The 21,258-nt window shown below is 54.3% G+C and overlaps 1 protein-coding gene across 1 annotated transcript in view; it reads left to right on the top strand.

Moving 5' to 3' along the window:
* Positions 1-16,845, top strand: part of EPHA8 (EPH receptor A8) — a 45,790-nt gene extending 28,945 nt beyond the window's left edge. Inside the window, exons 9-22 of the mRNA XM_004377266.1 lie at positions 971-1,126; positions 3,296-3,631; positions 7,837-7,961; positions 8,028-8,190; positions 10,680-10,773; positions 11,548-11,615; positions 12,646-12,810; positions 13,014-13,199; positions 13,472-13,533; positions 14,304-14,513; positions 15,588-15,737; positions 15,820-16,010; positions 16,389-16,562; positions 16,731-16,845. Coding sequence (XP_004377323.1) covers positions 971-1,126; positions 3,296-3,631; positions 7,837-7,961; positions 8,028-8,190; positions 10,680-10,773; positions 11,548-11,615; positions 12,646-12,810; positions 13,014-13,199; positions 13,472-13,533; positions 14,304-14,513; positions 15,588-15,737; positions 15,820-16,010; positions 16,389-16,562; positions 16,731-16,845 — 2,195 coding nt within the window. The remainder of the gene's footprint in view (positions 1-970; positions 1,127-3,295; positions 3,632-7,836; positions 7,962-8,027; positions 8,191-10,679; positions 10,774-11,547; positions 11,616-12,645; positions 12,811-13,013; positions 13,200-13,471; positions 13,534-14,303; positions 14,514-15,587; positions 15,738-15,819; positions 16,011-16,388; positions 16,563-16,730) is intronic.
* Positions 16,846-21,258: the final 4,413 nt, after the last annotated feature.

The raw sequence follows: 21,258 nt of genomic DNA, 5'->3' as shown, positions 1-21,258 counted from the left end.
TAGTTTTCTTTGTATAGGTCTTTTACATCCCTGGTCAGATTTATTCCTAAGTATTTTATCTTTTTTGGGGCTATTATAAATGGTATTGTTTTCCTGATTTCCTTTTCATCATTCTCCTTATTGGTGTATAGGAATCCAACTGATTTTTGGATGTTTATCTTGTATCCTGCTACTCTGCTGAATCTTTCTGTTCATTTCAGTAGATTTCTCATGGAGTCTTCAGGGTTTTCTATGTATAGTATCATATCATCTGCAAACAGGGACCATTTAATTTCTTCATTACCAATTTGGATGCCCTTTATTTCTTTTTCTTGCCTTATTGCTCTAGCTAGAACTTCCAGCACAGTGTTAAATAGGAGTGGTGATAAAGGGCATCCTTGTCTTGTTCCTGTTAGGAATCTATTTTTATAGAAGTGGTTCAACGTCTTCCCACATTTGGGAACGATAGGTCTTACCACACTTGTCTCTCTTCGGTTACATACAACCCACTATCGTTACATGTCCTGCTCTCATGTTCCAGTCACGGGTTTTGGTCGCTCCTTGGATGTTCAGGTCTCCTCCTACCTGTCCAGCCCGTGGTTCTACCCCCTGAGGCTGGTGTGTTCGAGGGCCAGTGCCCTATGAAGTGCAGAGACTGAGGCTGGAGACAGGCTGTGGATGGGAGGGGTAAGGGGGATTTGGAGAAGCTAGGAAGTGGGCTCCCTCCTGTGCAGACTTTTGGGCTGGACTCAGGCAGCCAGAGTCCCAGCCCCAGCTCTGCCCAACTTGCTGTGCAACCCTGTGAAAGTCACAAGCCCTCTCTGTGCCTCAGTCCTTCCATCTGCAAACGAGGGGTAGGATGGGGTGATGCTGCGGGCCTGCCCCTCTCTGGCTCTGGGGGATCCTCCAGGAAGCCCTGGGTCAGGGGTGGAGCTGTCGCCAAGACCACCAGGGTGGCCTGGCTCATCTGCAGCTGCCTTCTCCTCCACAGCCTGCGAGCTGGGCTTCTACAAGTCAGCCCCTGGGGACCAGCTGTGCGCCCACTGCCCTCCCCACAGTCACTCTGCAGCCCGTGCGGCCCAGGCCTGCCTCTGTGACCTCACCTACTACCGTGCAGCCCTGGACCCGCCATCTTCAGCCTGCACCCGTGAGTACCGCCCCCCAGACCCAGCCCTGCCCCAGCCTAGGAGTCCCTGCAAGACCCAGACTGGGCCAGGGCTCATACCCTAAAGGCCTCAGGGAGCCAGTTCTCTGTGGGTGAGGTCGGGCCAGCCAGGGGTCAGCCTCGGAGGTGGGGGGTTGGGAAGTTGAAACTCTGGCCCCTCAACAGTGGCCTTGACCTCTCTGGGCTCCAGCCTCTTGTCATGTGTCACCTGCCATCTCTGCAGGGAGAACTTTCCTTCCCTCCCTGTGTCTTCCCTCTGCTCCAGAGGGCAGACAAGGGCTGAATACGTGCCCTTCCGGCACTGGGCAGCTCTGCTCATCTTCTGACCCAGCAGTGATCCTGATGCTGGTGCTGGGTGGGAGGCGAAGGGGGGCTGCCTATAAGGTAGGGGTGGGGGGGTCAGGAGAAAACCCCGCCTCCCAGGTCACCATCATCTTTGATGAACAGGTGGTAGCCCCAGAATGCTGGGGGCTCTTTTAAGTGTGTGTGCCTGAGTGTGTGCCTTTGGAGTGAGTGTGGTATCTGCTTGTTGGATTGCATGTGTGTGTCTGGTTCTGTGTGTGTCCTGGGATGCTGCAGCAGTTGTGTGACTCTGTGTGTGTTACCACATGTGTCTGTGTCAGCAGCTGCTCCTGTCTGCAGTGTTTGTATGCCTGAATGTGAATGTGTGAGTACCCACCTATGTAAAGGACCATTAGGTGTGTACGTGTGTGTGTGTGTGTGTGTGTGTGTGTGTGTGTACACCTTGTAAGTCTCTGTAAAGCCTGGACAAACATGCCTGTGAGCCCAGCATGTGAGCTAGGCTGTGTATGTGCCTGGCCTGTGCCAGAAGCATGTGCCCAGAGAGGGTGCGGCTGCATGTGTGTGCACGCCCGTGTACCTGGAGGGACTCAAGGAGTCTGGCAGCTGCGCCTGCAGCGCTGCGTGAAGGTCTTGCTGTTCTGCTGATGCGGCGCCTCTGTTCTCTGCTCTCACATGCAGCCCAGGCCTGGGGAGGGGCTGCAGCCAGCTGCTCACACCCACCTCACCCCTCTTGCCAGTTCTGGGTGTCTGTGGTGGGGTGAGGGGTACTTCAGACTGTTCTGACTGGTTTTGCCCCCAAATCTACCCCAGCCTCGACCCCTTCTTCTCCTCCCCCCACCTCCATCACCATAGCCCCAGGCTCCCTGCAGGTATAGTCACACGTGTGGATGCATGTATGTATACTCACACACACCTGTCCTCTCTCTGCTGCTGCCCAGACTCCTGTGCCTTCCTCCGCCCCACCAGGTCATGGACACTCACACTTGCTGGATGGACTCTGGTGTCTTTCCACATCCACACTTCAGTGCCTTAAGGTTCTAGAAATCTTGGAAAGACTGGGCTTTTAATATTCCATACCCTTCAGATTCTAACAGTCTCTTCTCTTAAGATTCTAAGATTCTCTATGATTCTACCATCCTATTTTCTTAAGATCTGAGATTCCCTGCCTGGGACTTGGAGAGTTGAAATTCTGAGGGTCAGGGGTCCTCACAGCACCCCATGCCCTCCTGGATCAAGTCCCCACCGCCAGGGACCTATCCTAGACCCCCATCCCAGTGGTCTGCCTGACAAGTGGCTACCCCTCTCCAAAGCCTTTGTGCTTCCCAGACTGGGGCTTCTGCTCCCGGGGTGAGGGAGAGCTTGCATGGGGCACATGAGGGGCTTCCCGGAGCCCCCATTCTACCCCATGGTGTGTGCTCAGTGGCATTTGACACTAAAGGGGGTTAAGGAATGGACTGTGGTACGCAGATGACTGGGCTGTTTCACACCCAGGGTGGCTGTGGGCACCCCCAGGGCTGGGTGGTGTCTCCCACAGTCTGGATGAAAACTTTGGCAACAAGCCCCTCTGGTTCCTGTGATCCCTGTGGTCCTGCTGGATGGCTTAGGTTTCCGTGCCCAGATATTGAAGATGCAGTCCCAGTTTGATGGTGGAGACACAGCCTCTGCCCTCAACTCCAGGAGGATGGAATAGGCATGATCTTAACCTTGGGGAACCCCAACTGTGATGAAGGAGACACAGCCGTTCCCTTGGGGAACCCCCAGTCTGACGGGGGAACAGACTGGGCCAGCCCAAATACATGCCTCCCGCCCCCGCCTGTCACTCAGGCTTGCGTGTGTGTCTGTTCCCAGGGCCACCCTCGGCACCGGTGAATCTGATCTCTAGCGTGAATGGGACATCGGTGACACTAGAGTGGGCCCCACCCCTGGACCCGGGCGGCCGCAGCGACATCACCTACAATGCTGTGTGCCACCGCTGCCCCTGGGCACTGGACCACTGCGAGGCGTGTGGAAGCGGCACCCGCTTCATGCCCCAGCAGACGAGCCTGGTGCAGGCCAGCCTGCTGGTGGCCAACCTGCTGGCCCATATGAACTACTCCTTCTGGATTGAGGCCGTCAACGGTGTGTCCGACCTGAGCCCCGAGCCCCGCAGGGCTGCCGTCGTCAACATCACCACGAACCAGGCAGGTAGGCGGAGATGCTCCTTCCCCCAGCTTCCCCAGCCCCAAGCCCAAGGTGGACCTGGGGCCCAGACACTGCCACCGACCCCCTGTGAGCTCATGGGCAAGTGTCTGCCTCTCCTGGCCCTGCTCTCCTCACCAGAACTCCGAGACAGAGGTTCTTCACACCCTGAGAAAAGCAGAATACATGTAAGTGGGAGGAATCCAGTGAGCACTGAGACAGGCTAGCATGATGGGCACAGGACTAGGGTTCCAGAACATTCCCTCTCTGTGCCTGTTTCTTGCCTAGTGCAATGAGAATAATTGTATCTGCCTCAGCTACTGTTGTGAGGCTTCAACGAGAGAAATGAAAATGCTGAGCCTATCACCTGGCCCCTGGTACATGCTCAATAAATGTTATTAAAAAAAAAAATCATTCAGATTATCATTTTCCAGAACAGCTGCCACTGCTGCCCCTGGATGGATTTGGTCACACTGGCTTGGACAACAGCTTTTTGTTGGGCTAAATCTCCCCCTTCCCTGGGAACCTCTTCCTTTCTTTCCCAACTCAGATGAGTCCTGCCTGTCAAGTGACAGCCCGACCTTGTACATGCCTGGGACCCCGAGGATCCTCACCTACCACCCCATCATTTCACAGAGAAAGAAACTGAGGCTTACCTGGATAGGAAGTGGCAGAGCCAGGATTCAAACCCAAATTCACCTCAGTCTCAAGTAAACAGGCCTCCCTGCTCTGAATCCAGGCTATCCCTCTGCACGGTACCAGGGCTTTAGCCACTCAGTATACGCTCTGATCCAGCAAACATTTGTGGAGCACCCATTAAGTGCCAAGCACTGTGCTTGGTGCTGGCAACACTTGTGTGCAGTGCTTAAGCCCTGCCCTTGTCCGTCTGTCTCTAGGACAACTGAGGCAGGGCTGGCTGACCAGTGTGAGGGGTGGAACAAGAACACCCAGCAGCATCCAGATGCCACCCAGTGTGTCCCATCATTGCAAAGAAACCAAAACCCTCCCTTGAACCCATGTTCCCTTCCAGCAACCAGGCCATTTCTCTACACATAGAAACTTCTTGAAAGAGCTGTCTATATTTGCCACATCTACTTTCTCTGCTCTGCAGACCTCCTTAGGCAACTCCACTCAGGCATCTTTCCCCCTCTAGCCACAGAAATTCAACTGCCCACCTCTGCCACATCTGATGGGCACCTTTTAACCCTTTTCTTCCTTGAAGTGGTCATTTTCTTTTGGCTTCCGTGACACGCGCGGCCCTACCCCACTCTCTGGCCAGCCCAGCTCTGTCTTCGCCAGCTCCACCTCCTCTGACAACCTTCAGGTTGTCCTGGATCTTCCTCTCTTCTCTCTACCAGGGGCCCATCATCCCTGGGTGATCTGAACAGAGCCATAGCTTGAATTCCACCTTCATGCTGACAGCCACCTCATTTATGTCCCTAGCCCAGGTCTCTCCCCTGAGACCCAGCCACCCATTCCCATCCCACATGATGAGTAATAGTGTCATCAAACTCAATACCCCCAAACCTGCACCTCCCACAGCCCTCCCTGTCTTAGGAAATGGCACCACCGTTGACTGAGTTCCTCAAGCCCAAACCCAAGGAGCCATCTCTCTCTTGCCTGCCACATCCATCCATCAGCAAGTCCCTCTGGGCCTCCCTTCAAAATATGTCATGAACCTGACCACTTCTTACTCCTCAGCCCCTGTTCTGGCCCGTGCCCCCATCATACATTGTCTGGAAGACCACAGTAGCCTCTTCCTAGCCCTGCCCTTGCCCCCAGTGCTTCATTCTTCACACCACATCCTGAATGACTTTGAAAAACGTAAGTCAGGTCAGTTCATATTGGAACCATTGAGCAGCTTCTGACTGAGCACGAAACCAATTCAAATTTCTCTCTAGAGTCCACACGCCCTTCTATGATCTCGCCCCTGCCTATCTTGCCAGCTTCTTCCTGTCCACTCCTGCCACCTTGCTCCCTTACAGCGACACTGACCTCAAGCTCCTGTCTTTGAACATGCCAAGCCCTCCCTGCCCAGGGCCTTTGGTGTGGCTTTTCCTTCTGAATAGCACCCTCTTCCCAGGCCTGTCTGCTTCTCCTCTTCCAGGTCTCAGATCCACTATCACCTCTGCCTCCAGGAGGGCCCCTGACCACCCCAGTTGTCTGGCCCAGTCCCCTCCACGTCCCTGCGTAAGGTGCCCTCCATCACAGTCCTCTCTTCATGCCTCCCGCAGCACCTAAACCACCTGCACTTCCCCTCTTCGTTTGCTCCCTCATTTACTCCCTGCCTCCCTCATTAGGCCATTAGCTCCTGTGGGCTGTCTTGGTCACTGCTGAATCCCCAGGTCTTAGCCCAGTGATGGGCACATGGTAGGCTGTCTGTAAGCCTGGGGGAGAGATGAAGGGAAGCCCATGGATTTAGGATGGGGCTGGGGTGAAGAGCAGTCCCCGAGCAAGTGGGCAAGGTTTGTACTGTCTTCTCTCCACTTGCCCCTTCTGCCTGCCCCTCACCCTCCTGCCTCTCCCCATCCCTCCTTCCTGTCTCACCCCTTCCTGACTGCCCTTCCCCCTTTCCTCTTTCCCATCTCCCCTCCCCCTTCTGCCTGCCCCTCCCCCTCCAGCTACCCCCTGGTTTCTTCTTCACAACCACCTCCTCCTCCCTGGACCCCACCTCTTCCCTAGAGCCCTCTCTAATACCCCAGTCCTGTTTCCCTCCCGCCTCTGAGCCCTGATCTCGCTGTGTGTCTGCCCCATTCATGAAAGGCACCCACGTATTCCTAGCATTGTATGTGCCCCTCACATACAATGGCCTCCCCTCCTCCTGGCAGTTGGTGCCATCCAGCCTCACTTTATGGATGGGGACACTGATGCCCCAAGAGAGTAAATAGTTCAGCCAGGGTCACAGCTGGCAGGAGCGGGAGCCGAATTGTGAGCCCAAAGCTGATTCCTGGGCCTGTGGGGTTCCCCTGGACCACACCCCTCCAGCATCACTCCGGGGTTGCTACTTTGTTTCACATGTCAGTGTCATCCAGCAACATTTATTTGGCTCCTCCTGTGTGCAGTCCCTGCCTACAGGGAGCTCGCAGGTGTGTGGGGAGACTACGCTTAGATCTGCGGGAAGAACTGGAAGGAACCAGGATGTGTGGGGCAGAGTCAGAACTCCAGTGAGCAGAGAGGAAGAGAAGACCTGTGGGCTGGAGGGGTCCTGTGCACTATGTCTTCAGCTTGGCAGTGGCTCACTGGTGGCTGGAACCATATCTGACACTTCCCAGAAGATTCACCTCAGGAGTAGTTGTACTGAACCCAGGAGGAGGGAGGGAGTGGATGAATGAATCAATGAGTGAGAGAGTGAACAGGTGACTCAGTGTGCTGGTAAGAATATTGTTGTTAGGTGCCATCAAGTCGGCCCCCAACTCATGGCGACTCCATGCACGATAGAATGAAACATTGTCTGGTTCTGTGCCATCCCCCGATGTGTTTCAGATCACACTGTTGTGAGCCATAGGGTTTACATTGGCTGATTTTCAGACACAGATGGCCAAGCCTTTCTTCCTAGTCTTAGTCTAGAAACTTCACTGAAACCTGTTCAGCATCACAGCAACACACAAACCACTGATGGACGAGTGGTGGCTGCACTTGAGGTGCATTGGCTGGGAAGAATATTGAGCTCAACCCCCTCCCCCAAGTATCCGGAGCTGTCCTGGCTACACCCTCCAGGCCCAGGCAGTGAGGGTCTGGTTCCTTCAGTTCTTTCCCCTCACTTAGTTCTGCTTTCCTTTCCTTCTTCCTCAACCATTCCTGAGCACCTGCTATACACAGCCTGGTCTGGAGACACCAGGCGCCTGGGCTCCCAGCACCGACAGGAACGGCTGGGGCTGGTGGGCTCTTGGCAGGTTTCCCAGTGGGTAGACCTGGCTGGAGAGGAGGAAGAAGAGGAGGCAGTGAAAGCTGGAGCAGTCAGGCTTCACTGAGGTCAAGCCAACCCCAGCATCCTAGGCCAGAGCCAGGCTGTGCTGATCCCAGGCATTGACCCAGATGGCCAAGGCTTTGCCAGGAGGACTGGAGGGTGCTGGCTTTCCTGGGCTGGGGTGGAGCAGTCAGCGAGATGAGCATGGCCCAGATAGGGTCCTCCGCAGGGCCTGGGACTAGGGTGGGAGGGGCCAGCCCGATGAGCACCCATCCCCCCACCTGACTGAGCTGGCCTCCCCCAGCACCGTCCCAGGTGGTGGTGATCCGCCAGGAGCGGGCGGGCCAGACCAGCGTCTCGCTGCTGTGGCAGGAGCCCGAGCAGCCCAACGGCATCATCCTGGAGTACGAGATCAAGTACTATGAGAAGGTATCTGGAGGGGCAGGGATGGGAGGGTGGAAGGTGGGGCCTCGGCTGACCCCCCTCCCATGACAGGACAAGGAGATGCAGAGCTACTCCACCCTCAAGGCCATCACCACCAGGGCCACTGTCTCGGGCCTCAAGCCGGGCACCCGCTACGTGTTCCAGGTCCGAGCTCGTACCTCAGCAGGCTGCGGCCGCTTCAGCCAGGCCATGGAGGTGGAGACCGGGAAACCCCGTGAGTGCATGGGTGGTGGGCTGGACCGGGCAGGGGCGTTAGAGGGCCTGTTGGGGTCCAAGAAAGAGCTCGCATGCCTGAACTGGTGCCTGTGCTAGGCTCGAGCTATGCTCTCCTCATCGTTTTTGAGGTGAGGCTGTTACTTTTCATTTACACAGGTGAACAAATCCGAGGCTCAAAAAGGAAAGTTCCCTGCCAAGGCGACAGAGCTGTAACAGTACCGTCACTCACTGGCATTTATTGGGCATCTGTGTCACTTGAAGGCATTGGGATGCCCTTGACCTTTACCTTGTAATCATCCCAAAGTCCCTCTAATGGGTTGGTATTATCCACACCCCAGTTTTACAGATGAGGAAAATGAGGTTCAGAGCAGTCAAGTTATTTGCCCAAGGCTACTCAGCAAAGTAAGATGTGAGGCTGGTCAGTTTGGGGGCCAAGTCCAGGCTCATCCCCCAGCATCTTCCCACTCCCAGCCTCTAGGGCACTGGTTCTTAAATGTAGCCCAGGACCAACAGCATCAGCATCACCTGGGAACTTGATAAAATGCAAATTCTTGGGCCCCACCCCAGACCTGTTGAATCAGAAACTCCCAGTGCTACATTTCTTCGTTGAAATATCTCAGTTGGTGTTGCATCAATTCCTGGAGCCTTGTTTTTCGTCAATGCCTTCAGTGCAGCTTGGACCTCTTCCTTCAGTACCATCGGTTCCTGATCACATGCTACCTCCTGAAATGGTTGAACATCGACCAGTTCTTTTTGACTCTGTGTATTCTTTCCCTCTTTTTTTGATGCTCCCTGCATTGTTCAATATTTTGTCCATAAAACCAAAACCAAACCGATTCCCACTGTTAGCGACCCTGTAGGACAAAGTAGAACTGCCCCATAGGTTTTCCAAGGAGCAGTTGGTAGATTCGAACTGCCAACCTTTTGGTTAGTAGCCAAATGCTTAACCACTGTGCCACCAGGGCCCCATAAAGTCCTTCAATATTGCGACTCGAGGCTTGAATTTTTTCTTCAGTTCTTTCAGCTTGAGAAATGCTGAGCGTTGTTCTTCCCTCTTGGTTTTCTAACTCCAGGTCTTTGCACATTTCATTATAATATTTTACTTTGTCTTCTCGAGCTGCCCTTTGAAATCTCCTGTTCAGCTCTTTTACTTCATCATTTCTTCCTTTCACTTTAGCTGCTCAATGCTCAAGAGCAAATTTCAGAGTCTCTTCTGACATCCATTTTGGTCTTTTTTTTTTTTTTCTCTTTCCTGTCTTTTTAATGACCTTTTGCTTTCTTCATGTATGATGTCCTTCCATAACTCGTCTGGTCTTTGGTCATTAGTGTTCAGTGCTTCAAATCTATTCTTGAGATGGTGTCTAAATTCAGATGGGATATAATCAAGGTCGTACTTTGACTCTCGTGGACTTGTTTTAATTTTCTTCAGCTTCAACTTGACCTTGCATATGAGCAATTGGTGGTCTGTTCTGCAGTCGGCCCCTGGCCTTGTGACTGATGATATTGAGCTTCTCCATCTCCTCTTTCCACAGATGTAGTGGATTTGATTCCTGTGTAGACTTCAATGAGGTCCACGTGCATATAGTTGCCATTTCTTGTTGAAAAGAAATTTGCAATGAATAAGTCATTTGTCTTGCAAAATTCTATCATGCCATCTCCAGCATCATTTCTATCACCAAGGCCATATTTTCCAACTACTGATCCTTCTTCTTTCCAACTTTCTCATTCCAATCGCCAGAAATTATCAATGCATCTTCATTGCGTGTTTGATCAATTTGAGACTGCAGAAGCTGGTAAAAATCTTCAGTTTCTTCATCTTTGCCATTAATGGTTGGTGTGTAAATTTAAATAATAGTCTTATTAACTGGTCTTCCTTGTAGGCATATGGATATTATCCAATCACTAACAGCATTGTACTTCAGGATAGATCTTGAAATGTTCTTTTTGACAATGCATGTGACACTGTTCCTCTTCAATTTGTCATTCCCGGCGTAGTAGACCATATGATTGTCTATTCAAAATGGCCAATACTAGTCCATTTCAGCTCACTAATGCCTAGGATATCCATCTTTATGCCTTCCATTTCATTTTTGGAAGTGTGTGGGAAGGGCTAATTGAAACACAAATGTGCAGCCCTCGGCACACATTAGCTTTGTTGCCGTTGGAGTTGGGCTGGGTGGGCATTTTGAGGCTCATACTACAGATGAGGAAACTGAGACTCAGAAAAGTTAAGTGAATTTCCCCAGATCACAGTCCTGGGACGTGGTGGCACAAGAGCTGGGAAGTCAGGAAGCCTCAAGCAGCAGGATCTTGAGAGGGAAGCTTAGTGGGTGGCATGGGGACAGAGAAGGAGATAAACTGTGTCCTGACTGTGGGCTCATGTCTGAGGAGGCTCCCCACCGGGCCCCGGGAGGGCTTCCAGTCCCCTGGGTCTGAGGCCAGTGCTGAGGGCCTGGTCCCCCCCAGCAACGCTGGTTTCCCCTGCAGGACCCCGCTATGACACACGAACCATCGTCTGGATCTGCCTGACGCTCATCACAGGCCTGGTCGTTCTTCTGCTCCTGCTCATCTGCAAGAAGAGGTGGGTGGTCCTGGCTCCCACTGCCCCCAGCCCCTCCTCCTGAGGGCATGCCTTCCACCTGCCCCAGCCCCACTGAGCCAGTGGTCCCCCATGCCTGGGGCCAGGCTCCTTTCCAGACACATCATCTCATTTAATGCTCACAACACTCCCGTGAAGTAGAGATTCTGACCTCATTTTGCAGGTAAGTTAATTGGGGATCAGAAAGGTTGGGTCACTTGCCAAAGTTACACAGCAAGTAGAGGTCATAGCCAAGACATGAACCCAGGCCTGTCAAAACTGAAGACCAAAACTGAAGATTATTGGGCACAGTCCCTTCTCCCACCCCATTCCCAAGGGAAGTGGAAATGGAATAGTGTGCTTCCTGTGGGCTTAAGATGCCAGACAGAACTGGAAGGGCTGTCTCATCCAGCAGATGGAGAAACTGAGGCCAAGGGATGGGAAGGGGGTTCCTAAGGTCACCCAGCGGAGCTGGTATCAGAAGCCTCATCTCCCAACCCCTCCACTGGCAATGGTTTCAGGCTTGGCTGTGAGGGTCAAGTGGACTTGACAGCACTTTGTAAACTGTAAAGTGCTTTGTAAATAAATGTCACAGCTGTCCCAGTTCAGCTAGGTGAGAGTCTGAGAGTATGAACTCTCTGCAGACTTCGTAAGTGCCAGCGTCAGGGACAGGGGCTGGGGGGGCAGGGAAGGTGAGTGGAAGGGAAGGGTCCTGACTTGTCCCTGAGTTGGGCCAGGCTGGCCTGGCCTTAGGCAGGTTACTGGCCTTCTCCATAGGCACTGTGGCTACAGCAAGGCTTTCCAGGACTCGGATGAGGAAAAGATGCACTATCAGAATGGGCAGGGTGAGTGCAGGGCCCCAGGGATCTGCAAAGAGGAGGTCGCGGTGGGACCCAGTGCCTGTTCTGGGGGTGCCCACAGAGACAGCCAGAGCCCCAGAGGCAATGCCAGGATGTCACAAAGACCTGAGACCCCAGAGGCACAGTGCTGTTTAGCTTTCTTGGGTCTGCAGACCTTATTAAGGATGCTGGGGATCCTCTCCACAGGGAAATACACACACACACACACACACACACACACACACACACACACACACACGAGTACGTACACGCTCAGAGTGGTATACGATTTCAGGAGGGTCCATACAGTGTTGGACAAGAACCCCTGCTACAGAGAATGTTTCAGGACCCTGTGGAGACCTTGGAAAGCAAGGCAAATAGGGGGCAGGTGTACCTTCATGCCCAACTCCTGTGCCCATGGTACCCATTGCCATCGAATCGACTCCATCCCCTAACAACCCTGTAGGACAGAGTAGAACTGCTCCATAGGGTTTCCAAGGCTATAATCTTTACAGAAGCAGACTGCCACACCTGTCTCCCACGGAGCGGCTGGTGGGTTCGAACCGCCAACCTTTCGGTTAGCAGCTGAACATTTAACCATTGCGCCACCAGGGCTCTTTGTGCCCGTGGTAGACCTTAGTATTAATCATGTTACTCATGTCTATTGAGCCTGAATGCAGCCTTCGAGTCCTTCTTAACACAGTCTTCTAGGAATTTGCTTTTGTGGGGAAACCTTTTGTGCCACATCCCCACTCCAGAGCAACTTAGGAAAACTTTTAAGGACTCTAGAAGTAACCCCAGAAACCCCCCTGGAAACCACTGGAGACCCCAGAGTCCCATAGAGACCTGGATCTACTTCATAGAGACATCACTTTCACTTGGAAAGCATTTATTGGGCACCTACTCTTTGCCACCACATCCTGAGATTCCCAGAGACACCCCTCACCCCACCCGAGACTCATCTCAGGCCCAGGGATGCTGAGAGAGAGAATTCCTTCTGGACCCCCCTGAAGGCCCTTCTGCCCTGTCCCCTCAGCACCCCCACCTGTTTTCCTGCCCCTGCACCACCCCCCGGGGAAATTCCCGGAGCCCCAGTTCTATGCAGAGCCCCACACCTACGAGGAACCGGGCCGGGCAGGCCGCAGTTTTACCCGAGAGATTGACGCCTCCAGGATCCACATTGAGAAAATCATCGGCTGTGGTGAGCCTCAGGAGCTGTGAGGATGGGGCAGGACAGGGGGCACAAGGGGGAGGGGCACCCAGGGCAGAGTTAGAGGGGACTAAGAAGTCTGGCACAACCAGACTGGGCACACGAGGTGCATGGGGCCGGGGGCATGCAGGGGCTGGGGTGAAAGGGAGAAGGTCCCATGCCTTCTCCCTGCCTGCCCCACTTGGGGTCTGTAGGAGAATCCGGGGAAGTCTGTTACGGGCAGCTGCAGGTGCCGGGGCAGCGGGTCGTACCCGTGGCCATCAAGGCCCTCAAAGCCGGCTACACGGAGAAACAGCGGCAGGACTTTCTGAGTGAGGCATCCATCATGGGCCAGTTTGACCACCCCAATGTCATCCGCCTTGAGGGGGTCGTCACCCGTGGTAGGTAACCTCCTGCCCAGGATAAGGCTCTAGGTCTTGGGTCCATCACCAGACCACTCTGCTTTGCCCTTGCCCTGACCCTATCGCCTTGGCTCAAGTCCCCAGATAACTCTAGGTGGGGTGATGGCCAGGACCCCAGTCGGAGCCCTAGGCTGGCCCTGGGACCCTCAATGCTGGCCCAGCTCCTGACAGCTCCTGGGATGGGGGAATGTTCCTGCAGTCAGCAGCCCTGATCCCCACCAAGAGCACAGTCTCCTCCTCCCCGTCCCCAGGCCGCCTGGCAATGATCGTGACCGAGTACATGGAGAACGGCTCTCTGGACGCCTTCCTGAGGGTGCGTGTCCTGCCTCCACCTTTCTCATGGGCTGCAAGGATGGCCATTCAGTCCAGGTGTTGGGAGACAGTGTGGGACCCTCCACACACACCCTGAGACTGGACCCAACAGACCTGGGGAAGGGGGGAAGACAGGGTATTGGGAGGGGGTCTTAAGGATCAGGCCAGAGAACTGCCTTCCAGCCCCCATCACAGGACAGTCCCTCTGCTGACGGGGTCCTGCTAAGACGCAGGCTAAGAGGGGGCCCGCACCCAACAAGAAGGCATGGTGGGTGTGGTAGAAATCTCTAGATTCCCAACCCCAGCCCTGCCACTTACTTGTTGGGCACTCTTATACATGTGGCTTAACCTCTCCGGGCCTCACCTACCTCCCAGAGTTGCTGTGGGTGTGAACAAGACCAGGAGAGTAAATCTTAAACTGCCAAAAGCTTCATCAACAGTGATTGTTGTTGCTGGTTGCCGTCAAGTTGATTCCTACTCATGACGACCTGGTGTGTGCAGAGTAGAACTGTGCTCCATAGGGTTTTCAAGGCTATGACCTTTCAGAAGCAGATCACCAGGCCTGTCTTCCAAGGCACCTCTGGTTGGGTTCGAACCCCCAACCTTTCTGCTAGTAGTTTAGCACTTAACCGTTTGCGTCACCCGGGGACCTTTTCAATAGTGAAGCACTTTGCAGATTGCAAAGAGCCGTCTTCAAGTGTCGCTTAGATGGGAAGGCTTCCTGTTCACAAACGAGGTACCTTCCAGAACTCAAGCCGTGTCCCTCTGCAGACCCACGATGGGCAGTTCACCATCATGCAGCTGGTGGGCATGCTAAGAGGAGTGGGCGCCGGCATGCGCTACCTCTCGGACCTGGGCTACGTCCACCGTGACCTGGCTGCCCGCAATGTCCTGGTTGATGGCAACCTGGTCTGCAAGGTGTCTGACTTTGGGCTGTTGCGGGTGCTGGAGGACGATCCGGATGCCGCCTACACCACCACGGTGAGTCACCTACACCCTTTTCTGCTAGGTTCTGGGAGGGAGGAGGTGGCCCAGGAGTACCGGAGGGCTCTCCCCGACCCAAAGCCTGACGATTCCCCCATATGTGGTTAAGTGAAGTTGGCAGTTTCAGGGTGGCCTTCGATGTGGGGCAAGTCCCATCTCTTTTCTGCACCTCAGTTTCCCTCTCTAGGAAATGGGAACCATTTTGCCTGCCTTTCCACTATCACCAGGTGGCTGGGGCTGGTCTCCATGCTGTCCCTCACTCACCTGGACTTTGGGAGAATCAGCATCTCTCTGAATCACACACAGAGTCCATATCTGTCCAAAGTTCCACAAGAAACCCAGTCGTTTTTAAAATGTGCTCTGTGGAGATTTGGCCTTCTCTAGAGTCCCTAGGTGGTGTAAACGATTAACATGCTAGGCTGCTAACCAAAAGGTTGGTGACTCGAGTCCACTCAGAGTTGCCTTGGAAGAAAGGCCTGGCAATCCACTTCTGAAAAAGCTGCCATTGAAAACCCTATGGAGCACAGTTCTGCTCTGACACACATGAGGTCACCATGAGTGGGGTTGACTTGACGGCCACTGGTTAGAGGAGCCTTTGGGGCTGCCTTAGAGGCAGGAGTCTGAGTGGGCAGGCGCCCTAGCCACCACCCCTGCCAGAAGCTTCCCTCTGGATCTCTCACTCTGAGCCTCTGAATATGCTTTCACTTATGGAAAGGATTTTGTGACAAAAAAGGAGAAGGAGGAGTTAGAAAACTACTAAGCCATGATGCCTGAGCTTCCTTCACTTGTTTGGGTATTGCCACATTGACTTATATTTTTTGAGTGCCTACTGTGTGCCAGCACTCTGCACACATTTCATTTGATCTTCTCAACAGCTCTGTAGGCAGGTCTCCCCCATCAGACAGGGACTCTTGGAAGGTGGAGGCTGTGCCTCCCCCTGTGGGACTGCAAGTTCCCCAGCCCAGGACACAGGACCCCAGTGTTCAGCTCCCTGACGCGGGGTTGGGGGAGCTGCCTCCCGCCCAGAGCCAACCCTAGGGCAGCACCTCAACACTCCTGTATTCATCTCAGGGAGGGAAGATTCCAATCCGCTGGACAGCGCCCGAGGCCATCGCCTTCCGGACCTTCTCCTGGGCTAGTGACGTGTGGAGCTTTGGTGTGGTCATGTGGGAGGTGCTGGCCTATGGGGAGAGGCCCTACTGGAACATGACCAACCGCGACGTGAGTGCTGGTCCTGCCTGGGCAGAGGGTTGGGGCCTTGGGGAGGATGTGAGGCCCCAAGTCCAGCGCTGTGCCCCTTCAGGTCATCAGCTCTGTGGAGGAGGGGTACCGCCTGCCTGCGCCCATGGGCTGCCCCCGTGCCCTGCACCAGCTCATGCTTGACTGTTGGCACAAGGACCGGACCCAGCGGCCTCGATTCTCCCAGATCGTCAGCGTTCTCGACGCACTCATCCACAGCCCTGAGAGTCTCAGGGTCACGGCCACCGTCAGCAGGTGCCTGGTGCCCACCGCGCCTCCATCCCAGGCCCCAGACATGCCCCAAACTCAGTCTTGGTCCTGGGACAGCTGTGCCCTGACCCCTAGACCAGCTGCAGCCTGGGCCCTGACCTAGCCCCAGCCCCTGACCTCTGCGCAGCCCAGGCCTCTGACCTCTGCCCAGCTTGAACCTCTGACCTCTGCCCTGCCCAGGTCCCTGACCTGTGCCCTGCCTGAGTCCTTCCTCAGCTCTCTACTTCCAAGCCTGGCCTCCGGCTCTTTAGACTCCCTGCCCACTGCTGAGTCTGGATGGAGGCTGAGCGTGGCTAGTGCCAGGGTCCCCGAGGAAGGTAGAGGCCCTGGCCCGCCACTCACCAAGGGGCCCTTGTGTCTCAGGTGCCCACCCCCCACCTTTGCCCAGAGCTGCTTTGACCTCCGTGGAGGTGGGGGTGGCGGCGGGGGCCTCACCGTGGGAGACTGGCTGGACTCCATCCGTATGGGTCGCTACCGTGACCACTTTGCTGCTGGTGGCTACTCCTCCCTGGGCATGGTGCTGCGCATGAACGCTCAGTGAGTGGGGGGGCGGGGCTGGCGGTCCCAGAGGGGTAGGGGGAGAGGGCAGGGAGCCAGAGGCAAGGATGCTGAGGAGGTTGGCAGCTCCACGGGGATGGCCATGGCCCTGTCTCCACGGCTCCCAGCCTCCCAGGCCACCTGGTCAGTGCCACCATGCCTTCGCAGGGATGTGCGTGCACTGGGCATCACCCTCATGGGCCACCAGAAGAAGATCCTGGGAAGCATCCAGACCATGAGGTCCCAGCTGACCAGCCCCCAGGGTCCCCGCAGGCACCTCTGAGCCACACCCTGTGGGGCCTGGGCGGCAACCAAGCCAGCCCAGGTAGTGGCAGCCGTCAATAGATTTGCAGGTTGAACAGCAGTCAGGGTGGCCCCAGGCCTCTGCCCCCCTCTTTGGCTGCTGTCTTCCCAGGTGCCAGGGAGGCCAAGGGCCCCGAAACACAGCTAGAGTGACGGGGGTCAGGCCACCTGGGAAAGGGCCTTTGGTGCCCAGCACAGCCAGAATACCTGCTTCCCAGGGCAGAGGGCCTTCCCTTCCTCTGAGGCAGCGCCTCAGTGCCGCTGGGCTCACCAGAGATGCCACTCACCTGCCTGGGCATGTGTATGTGTGTGTGTGTGTGTTTGTGTGTGTGTGTGAATATGCACACATGTGCTGTAAGGTGTGTTCTCACGAGGTTGTGGGAGCTCTGGGAACATGATTGTGTGTGTGTGTGTGTGTGTGTGTGTGTGTGTGTACGTGAGTGTCCACGTCAGGCCCCCACGTGGATGATTGCATGTTCTGATATGTGTACTTATTCACTAAGGCTGGGGCACATGTGCATGATCGTGGATGACATGCCATGTATGAGGATACGTGTCACAGGCGTGTGAGCAGGGAGCTCGATGTGACACTGCCCAGGTCAGGCCCCACCACCCACGGGGACTGAGGAGAGCCCACGCCCACCCCCTCCACGCCTGGAGGCAGAGTAGGGGCCCCTTCTGCACGGCACCAGCACCAGGCCCACCTGTCTCTCTGCCCAGGCAAGCCCTCCCCGGCTGTATCTCAGGTCCGGGCCCTCCCTCGAGCTGGGGGGCCACCTGCAGCCTCCATGGCTCCCATTGCTGCTTCAACAGGAAAACAGGGTTCCGAACCAGTCCCTCTGGCCACCTCTTGAGTGGGGATCAGCGCAGAGCCCAGGAGATGTCCTAAGCTGGACCTGGCTGCCTGGCCAGGGTCCAGGGGCCCATCGGCATCCCATACCAGGGCCCCCCGGGAGGCTCTGGTCTCTGATGCCTCCCTTCCGGGTCTCCTCACTCAGATGTCCCTTTGTCAACCTCCCCGCTGCCCCCTCCCCTGTGGTTAGGATCAGGGACCATAAGATCCTAGCTCTTCCACCCCAAGCCTACCCCTCCTGTACCATGTGGGGAGACTGAGGCCTAGAGACGGGGATGTGCGTTGTCTAAGGTCACACAGCAACCCCATTTCAGGGCCGAGTGCTCTTTCCCTTACACGCCACCCACATGGACAGCTGAGGGTGGGCAGAGGCCCGGGAAGCCCTCTCCCCTGTCAGAGACGGACCCCCTCCTACGGCCCTCCAGGGTATGTAAATATCATTTTTCTACCATGTCAGAATTTTTTCCTCACTCCTGACAATGCAAAAATGGTCTTCAAAGCACATAAAACCACCCAGGGTAAGAAAGCCCCATCCCAGGGGAAGTTTGGCAGGCAGGGCCCAAGGACCCCACCTGGCAGGATGCCTGGTGCCCCCTGCCAGCCCCAGAGGGAGAGGCAGGCCCAGCTCCCACCCCATGCCCACCCCTTCCTGGTAGCCAGCACAGCTGTCCCGCGGAGCCACCAGCACTGAGCCCCCTCTCCCTCCTGCAATAATCTGGGGAGCCTCAGCCCTGCCCAGGTGCCACGGCCAGCTCTCTGCACCTCTATATATTATATTACTATATAGCCGAGCTGTTCTTCCTTCCTATGGAAGTCGGAAACATGGTCAGGACTCAATCAGGGGGGACCTTGTCTCCCCCTCCACCCCACTCTCACCTGGTTCCCGGGCTCTGGATCCCCACAGTCAGGGGGTAGAGTGGGCCTGGCACTTGCAAAAGTGTGGCCCCTGCCCCCCCATGTGGGGCCCCCCTCGGGGCCCCAGGGATCTGCCTCTCTGTGGTCTCCATCCTGAGTCTTGAACTTCCCCACAATGAGAATAAATTCTGCCTCATCTTTGCCTGTGTCCTGTCTTTTTCCATCCTTACAACCTCAAGATAGCTCCTGGCGGCGAAGGAGCACCCTCATGCTGAGCCCCTAGTGTGTGCACCTGTCTCAGTTACTTGGTACTGCTATAACAAATACCACAAGTGGGTGGCTTTAAAGAATAGAAGTTTATTCTCTCACCATTCAGGAGGCTGGAAGTCTGAATTCAGGGCATGGCTCTAGGGGGAGGGCCTTCCTTGTTGATTTCAGCTTCTAGAAGCTGCCAGCGATCTTTCGTATTCCTGGGCTTGTACCTGTCTCCACTGTCTGTCTTCTTCTTCCCCCCTTTGTGTGGGCATCCCTCTGCCATCTCCCACTGTCCAGTCCTGGCCTGCTCCTCTCCCCCCATAAGAGCCTAGCTTTTCTGCCCCAAGTCTACCTCATCCTGTGCCATATGGGGAAACTGAGGCCTAGAGAGGAGTGTGTGTCTATTCTGCTCTTTTTAAAACTCGGAAGTGATTACATTTAGGACCTACTCTGGTCTGGTATGATCTAGTTAACACAACAAAAGAAAACCTCTATTTCCAAACAGGGTCATATTTACAGGTATAAAAGCCATTGCCGACTCATACGACCCTATAGGACACAGTAGAACTGCCCCATAGGGTTTCCAAGGAGCTGCTGGTGGACTCGCACTGCCAACAGGTGTAGGGATTAGGATTTCAACACATGTTTTGGGAGGAACACAATTCAATCCATCATGGCATCCCGTAAATTTTTTCCCCTTTGCTCTTCTCATCTATCCTAGGAGGTAGGATGAGTATGCCCATTTTGCATATAGGGAAGCTGAGTCAACTTGCCTAAAGTCAAGTGTGGGATAGGGGCTGAGCCGGAACCTAGTTTTGTCTGTCTCAAAACCCATGCTTTGCTAGGAAGCTCTCCAATAGGCCCCGAATTCTCTCTTCCATGAGGTGCAGATTTTGCTTCGTAGTCCGTCTAGTAGAGCACAGTCCCGTTCATCTGGGCATTGCGCTTGCCTCTAATTCTCAGTGAAGAAGACCTCTCCTGGAGAAGGAACACATAATAAAGGAATATTTTGTGGGAACAACTTGCTTGGCACCAAGGGATCCATTAGGAGACCTGGGTGCTATGGGATAGGAAAGACAGGTCATGAGTATCTTCCATAGTGTCATCAAAGAAATCAGGACCCGCCCCTACTCTGGGGGAGAGGAACAGCAGCAAAGGCCAAGGTGGTGGCCTTGGAGGCTAGGCAGGGGACAGAGGCAGAGCAGAGACCAACTATGTCCATTAGAGGCAATTATGAGGAAGGCTCCCCTGGGGTCTTAGAGGCAGCAAGTAGATGATCTGCAGCAGCTCTCCTAGCTGAAGGAAGGTCTTCATTCCTGAACCTCCCCCAAGCTGAGAAAGTGGGAACAGGGAGAAAGCCACCTTTACTGCATTTCCTACATTATCTAACAAATAATCACAATGGCCCTATGAAATTGGCAATATTATCTCCATCTTACAGATGGGTGAAAGCATGCTCAGAGAGGCCAAGGTCCCACATGGCAGAACCACCTTGCAAAGCTAGATCTTACAAGCCAGACGTGTTTCCCTTGGAACATCAAACTCAATTCCAGGCCCCCTCCCCATGGGACCAGGTGTTTCCTATGAGGAAGAACCTGTTACGACACACTTCTCTTCCCTGGAAGACTAATCATCAAATCCCACTGAACACCTCCTAGGAGCTGGGTGCTACCGGGGATACAAAGGTGAATAAGATGCAACCCCTTCCCTCCAGACACTCAGAGACTAGGTGAAAGTAACAGAGCACACAAAAGAGACCCCTTCAACCAGATCCATTGTGCTAAGTATACAGGGAATGGGGCACTCAGAAGGACCAGAGAAAGCCAAGAAGTATAGAGGAGAGATAGTGAAGGGAAGGCCAGGACTATCACCAAGGGCTTCCTGGAGGAGGCAGCATTTCAGATGAGCATTGAAGAATGGAGAGAATTTGAAGTTCATTTTCTCGGCAGCCCTCTGTACTAGGCATGGGATGCAGAGACCAATCACAGACAGAGGAGAAACCAACCATGTTCATGGATGGGGGGCCCGAATCATAAAGTTGGCTGCTCCCCCTCCAATTTAATCTATACATTTTCCTCCCAGTGAAAATTGCAATAGGGTTTTCTCTGAAACTTGACAAGGTCATCCTAAAATGTATACGGAACAATAAAGAGCCCAGAATAGTCAAGACCATTTTGAAGAAGAAAGAGGAGGAACAGAAAGATTTCAATAATTACTAATAATTAAAATAGTTTGATTTGGTCTGAAGAACAGACAAACAGATAAAAAGAACAGAGAATAATGTCTAGAAATAGATCCAAATATATCTGGAAGATGAAACATCGTCTGGTTAATGGATGGTGTAAGGACAGTTGAATACCTCCGTGAAAAGAGATAAACTTGGATCCCGGCTCACACCACTCACAAAATAATTTCCAGGTAGATTAAAGT

Source organism: Trichechus manatus, unplaced genomic scaffold, assembly GCF_000243295.1.
Source record: "Trichechus manatus latirostris isolate Lorelei unplaced genomic scaffold, TriManLat1.0 scaffold00048, whole genome shotgun sequence".
NCBI classification, from domain to species: Eukaryota; Metazoa; Chordata; class Mammalia; order Sirenia; family Trichechidae; genus Trichechus; species Trichechus manatus.
Note: the sequence above shows the minus strand (reverse complement) of the source record. Positions and strands in the feature narration are given on the sequence as shown.